Source organism: Osmerus mordax, unplaced genomic scaffold (assembly GCF_038355195.1).
Source record: "Osmerus mordax isolate fOsmMor3 unplaced genomic scaffold, fOsmMor3.pri Scaffold_76, whole genome shotgun sequence".
Taxonomy (NCBI): Eukaryota; Metazoa; Chordata; class Actinopteri; order Osmeriformes; family Osmeridae; genus Osmerus; species Osmerus mordax.
This window is the reverse complement of record NW_027120633.1, coordinates 15,749-21,957: the sequence shown is the minus strand read 5'-3', so window position 1 is coordinate 21,957 and position 6,209 is coordinate 15,749. Positions and strand designations below refer to the sequence as shown.

General features: G+C 48.2%; 1 protein-coding gene across 1 annotated transcript; it reads right to left on the bottom strand.

Moving 5' to 3' along the window:
• Nucleotides 1-2,658: 2,658 nt before the first annotated feature.
• LOC136940180 (serine/threonine-protein kinase WNK1-like) lies at nucleotides 2,659-5,973 on the bottom strand (the record flags this gene model as incomplete). Its single annotated transcript, XM_067232276.1, has 2 exons — nucleotides 5,307-5,973; nucleotides 2,659-4,097 (listed from the first exon to the last, which is right to left on the bottom strand). A coding segment is annotated over exon 2 (813 nt), but the record flags the coding sequence as incomplete, so codon positions are not given.
• Between the last annotated feature and the right edge of the window lie 236 nt (nucleotides 5,974-6,209).

Genomic DNA, 6,209 nt, shown 5'->3' with positions numbered 1-6,209 from the left:
AGACCCTGTCAACTCACTTGATCCTCACAGTGACCAGTGAAGGGAGAGGAGGAGGAGGAGGAGGAGGGAGTGAGGGGTTTTGAAGCTACCATCACCTTCCAGCATTTGACCACCCCTCACAAAAAAAAGTTGAACAAAAAGCAGACACAAAAGTCTATAACGCTATGAAGGTTACTTTCTGCAGATACATTTGCCTTCTGGATTATACTGGAAACACCTCAACCATTTAGGGCATCCATGTTCTATGAAGTTTCTATAATTAAAAGTTGAGCTCATCGGCTGAAAGCTTCATAAATAAGTGAATGGATGTTCCCCACAGCTGCTTGCGATTTCCTAGCGTAAGTACACACACACACACACACACAACCATGTGTACTCATTAAACACACACAAGTTGAAAGTAAGAACTAGTGTGGGGAAATATTTAGAGCATGGTTTATAGAAAAGGGTAGTTTTGGTTAGATCATGCTCACTCTGAAATAGCCAATCCTCAGATTTGATCAGCCTCAATCTATTACCAAGCCCAACATAGTTGACCAACTGTGCAGAGAAACTCCCTATTAAAACAGGCTATTGGCCAGTCTACCATGAATGATTGGTACTTGAAAACACAACCAACTCCCCTTTTCAGAAACACCTCAAACCACAATATCATCGCTCCAATCCTTCATTCTCAGCCCCCCCAAATCACAACGACTCATCCTGTTGTAGTAGCCTCTCTGCAGAGACAGGGCCCATGGCTTCTCCAGGACTGAGAGGGGTGCGTGCTGATAATCGGCCTGCGTTTAACACGCCAACACAAACGTGTACACACATACACAAACCAACAACGGAGACTCAAATAAAGAGACAGTTTCATCTCTTTTTGTGATCCGACGCTCCAGATTCCTCGACTGATTGTGTCTCCTCCTTCCCGCTTCCCTTTCCTCATTATTTAACCTTATTCCCAGCCCTCCTCCCTTTCATTTCCCCTTCCATTCTCTCTCTCTCTTTGTCGAAAGGCAAACATTGGCAGTAGCAAGCCAAACCCCTTCCAGCACCCACCCCAACCCCCTGCCCTTTGACCCCTGACCTTCCCCCTCCTCTCCTCCTGCCCTCCCTGCTCCATTCATCCCCCCATCTATCACGCTACATCTGATGCTGTGTGCTCTGGATGTGCTCAAGGGGAATGCATGCCACCTTTATCAGGCCTAACTCCCTTTACCTCCTTACTCACACACACACACACACACACACACACTCACTCCCGGTTCCAGACGCTACTAACTTTCAGCTGTCACACTGCTACAAACACACACGTAGTCTGTGCGTGTGGTTAGTGTGTCCGTGCCTGTGCATGCCACCTTACTTGTCTCCCTTGGTTACAAGTGAAAAGGTAGAGAGAGCTCAGACAGTCAGGTTATACACGCGAAACATCTTAGTCCAATGGTATCTAGCATAACAGGGCTCATCTTAGCCCTGATTGCCTATGGCTAAAATACGCTTTGACAAGTTGATGTAACTCGTAAATCTTTATAGATATGAGTAATTCCTCCACCAGCAGCTGTCAAGCTAGACAGGCAGATGATGGTAGGACGAGTCAGTCCCACGAGCTAGCAGTGACTACATACTTAGTTACAGAGATGTGAATAGACTGTGTGGATTAAGCCTGAAGTTCCTGTTGTTGTTGTTTTTGTGACAGGGCAGAGTGGTCTGTACTGTCTGGGGAAGTCCAGACCCCGGTCACAAACCAGCTCTCTCTCAGAAAAACACAAAGTTGATTTCAGCTCCTGGGAATAGAGATCAAAAACATCTCGTGATGCTGGAGAAAGGATTCAAAAAAGAGCGAGAGATAGAGAAAGAGAGAGAGGTAATTGAGTAGCTTGTGAGTTTCATTAGTCCACCAATCCCCCTTCAGTCGCACCTGTGAACCATTGTTGTTTCCTTTCAACAAGCTAACAAGCTCATCTGCCAGCCTTCCCGCTTCTCAACCATCACAGTTCTGTAGAAACCAGGATACAGTCCTGATTTATATCTCAGGGCCCGCTGAGAAGTGAATGAGGTGCTGATCACAAACTCTATGATAATATCGGGCATCTGACATTGTTGTGAGTGACCTAGTGAGCTAATTACCAAGGCAACAAGCTGTTCCACGCGAGTGGGGGCATTAGGATTCCGAGCCATCCATTGGGTTATTATCCACAGTCGTATGACCAAGCACTAAACACAAAACTTTCTAAATAAATTTTTAACTTGCCCGCCCGCCCCCCCCCCCCCACCCCAACCCATATTAGGCGCTATGGGAACCATCACCACAAAGTTTGCAACAACAGCCTTGAGTGTCGCAACAACTTCCTGCCAGCCAGTCTTACGGTACCCACATGGTCTCTCTGACAGAACCTCACCTACCACCTCACAAGCTCTCTTCTGAGACGGCAGACACCACATTACATCCGTTCACACACATACACCCTTCATTCCTGAAATGACACATCTAGAGTTCCGGTTTCCACACTATAACTTCCGATGGACCAGCAGTGGGAAAAAAACAACAATCCTACAATGTCAGCAAACACCTGACAAGGTCAGCAAACACCTGACCTAGAAAAGCAGTTTCTGGGTCGACCCGTCCTCAGAAGCAGCCAGGGTGCCGAGAGGAGAGAGAACAGCGGGTCTTACCTGCAGCTCACACCAGGCCACCTCCACCGTGGTCTCCGTGTCCAGGCCCTTGTAGACCGTCTTAAAGGAGCCCCGTCCGATCTCGATGTCAAACTTGAGAAAGCGCCCGTCGGGCGACGTGCCCACGGCTTTGGTCTCCACCTCCTCTATGTCCTCCTGCACCTTCTTCTCCGCCTCCCTCTGTTCCGCTTCCGCGCGAGCCTTCGCCGCCCCTCTCTCCCTCTCCTCTCGCTCCTCCTCCGACGCCACGCTGCTCTCCCCCGCGGGCGCCTTCCCGTCCGACACGTCCTCCTTCGGCCTGGCCGCCGCACCGGCGTCGTCCTCCGTCTCCCCTTCTCTGTCGCTGACATCCAACGCTTTGTGACCGGCCTCCAGCACCACCACCCCTTCGACACTGCTCCCCACACTGCTACAGCTGGTGGTGGTTCCTCCACCTTCACCGCCCCCAGACTCAGCTTGCCTCTCGGCCACCTTCGACACCACCAGGCTGGGCAGAGGCACCGCCAGGCTCCCCTGGGCGGCCTGCGGCACGGGGCCTGATGGAGGGCTGGCAGGTTCGCAGTCGATCGGGGAGGTGAGGATGACCGCCTGGCTGGGCAGGTCCAGGGCCGTGGCGTTGGAGTCGCAGATCACACTGCGTCTGAAGAAGCGGTGCTCGGCGGTCTTGGAGTCCCGGTCCATGGTGTGGCGCCGGCGTCGGACCTCAGGGGTTAATTTATCCACCATGAGGGTGTCAGAGCTGCCCCCGTTCACATTCTTGGGCGAGGGAGGGGCCAGAAAAGTCACAACCTTGCCGTTGGGGTTTTCCGACATCTTTGCTGTTTGTTTCGTTTCGATTCAAGAGGGTTTCAGCGCTTAAAATAAAAAATCTGAACTCGTAGAAATAAATTACAGTGAGAGATAACGAACCGTACGTGTAAACCTCCTCAACAAAGTGTTCTTTTTTTCCCTCTCTAACTCTCTCTCTTGTTGTTGTGAAGGGACAGTGCTTACACACACAAACTCCAGAGGTAGGGGAAAAAAATATAGATATATGGGTATGCAAAATAAAATCTCTGAGGAGTTTGCAATAGAGGCCACTTCTTTTTCTTTTCTTTTTTTTTTACAGTTTGCGTTGTTGTCGTTTTCCTAAGGAGTCTTTTAACAACAGTTAGTATATTTACAGCGCTCTGGGGCAGGGCTTAGAGGGGGTGTTCTTTTATAGATGGAAAAGAACAAGAAGCAGTGGCGGGTCAGCGAGCGCGGAGGACGACACGAGGGGAGCGTCAGAGCCACACCATCCATCCTGCAGACATGTGGGGAGAGCTGTCCTGGAGCATAGGGGACCACCAGTGGGCAAGGCCCAGGGCCTGCAGGTGCCTGGAAGGACTGCTCACGGGGCGGGGGTGGAGGGGTCGAAACCTTTCGGTTGGCTCCAGCTCCTGCCAGGGCCTCTCTCACTGGAACACAGGAGAAGGATAATGAGTTTGAGAGTCAGAGAGGGGAGGAGGAAGGGTCTGGGGGGGGGGGTGAAGAGAGAATGAGGGAGATAAAGAGAGCAAGGGTGAGAGAATGTATGAGTGAGTGAGTAAGTGAGTGAGTTTGCACATTGTCCAAATTTAGACTGCCAGCTCTGTTGAGCTAGGGGTCACAGCCATGCCAGTCAGCAGCACGAGCTGCGGTGGAGGAGAGGAGAGGTTGAATTTACAAGCCACACTTTTTGATCATTAACTCAAGCCTAAGAGTAGACTTTCATCGGTCACGATTCCTAGCTAGTCTGAATGCTAAAAATCGAAGAGATATAGTATCAATATTGATGCTTTATCTTTAACAATTATTTATTCATGTGTCACGTAAACAAATTCAGACACTTGATATTTTACAGTGTGACATTTTCAACTTGTAGTGACTGTTAGATTGAGCACTTTACCTATTGAATGCAAGTAACAATGTTGTGGAAAATGACATCCAGTGCAGACAGGACAGCTGTGCGCGCCTGCGTGTGGCCTGGTCCACTTCGTTTCTCGAGCTAGTTAGCTTAGCTATTTGCTAGCTAGAGGGATAGCCCACATTTCCGCGCTGTAACTTGGGTCTTTTTCCGTTTTCAACCAAACAAAAATCTAAACACATAACATTGGGTGAGAAAACTCATGGTGAACATATTTGACGTTCAGTTTGTCAGTATAGCTGTAAACGGACAGACAACCTTGTTAAAGTGAACACAACGTAGTCTTGGCGACGCTCGTGCAGCACTGATGATGTAGAACTCGTGCACGGAAAGACTTTTAAAATATGAATTGCTAAATACCATAATTCTAACAGTTATACTGTAGACCTCCCCTGGTTTAACCCACTTGAGATTAATAACATAGCGTCACATAGCTATATTTAAATGTGTATGACATGTAATATTGCCAGTCAGCCGATGCAAATACGGAGTAACAACCGTGCATGCTTTTCAAGTATAATGATCATTCAGATGTAGCAACAGCGAGCTACAAGTGTAGACAGTTCATAACATGAAAAAATAGATGTGAACTAGCTTGCTAATGTTAGCTACCTACGTAGCTACATCGCTTAATGGCCTGTTTTGCTACGTATAAAAGTTAACGTGCTTTCGATCGAACTATCTGACAACAATGGGTCGGTCGATTCATAAATAATGTTACCTTTTGCATCATCGTGGTTATACTTCTCGACTTTGATCAAGTCAAACGAGACAAAATATACCCTTTAAGGTCCTCTGAAACCGGTCTTCATAAAAATGATCCAAACCGATGGTCGGGAACGATTACATTTCACTTGATAAGGATGCAAAATGAATCTACATTCCACAGCAACACTGCGTCTTAGCCGAAGACAGCTTTCTAGCGCAGTGGGGACAGCACGCAGAATTCTTTTTAGCCACACAGCCAAGTTCGATATCGGCAGTGTCGTATGTGTACTTCTCAAAGCTGTGTGGCTAGCCTTCCGATTGCGATATCATACTGTACTAATACCTCAAAGGTCTTAACCTTGTTTCAGTTCGTATGACCCGTCTTTAGTCCACCTCCATACGGTTACTTGACCGGATAAGGCTGCTGTTGCAAATCCACCGTTGTTAGTTATTCCAGTTAAACCTATGACTCGACGTTACTGAGCCCATTCAATATCCGACAGCAGCAGGCGATGACACCAGGTTAGAATGTAGCAACAACAAAAAAAAGTCGTAGTTCACAGTCCCATGTAGTAACACCGCTGTTTTGCGTCGCTAAACATACAGCTGTTTACGCTGGCTCGCTTCATCTACAGATGTAGTCACATTTGATGAAGACCGTCTGCCGTGTCTCGCTTTGCTATCTTCTTCCAACCGAGTTCTGACGCGGAGCTCTCGTCACCGAAAGGTCTGGAGGACTGGGCATAGAGTGGTGGGGGCTTTCATGCATGCAAGGCTGCACGGACGGTGAACCAGTGTCCCGATGTTGAGATAGCATTAGAGATAGTATAGCTACATCGATCTAGAGCATCCATATTTTGGTTAACAACGAGGGTGTGCCAGCGCTAAATAAGAAAGCAACGAATTACACACTTTT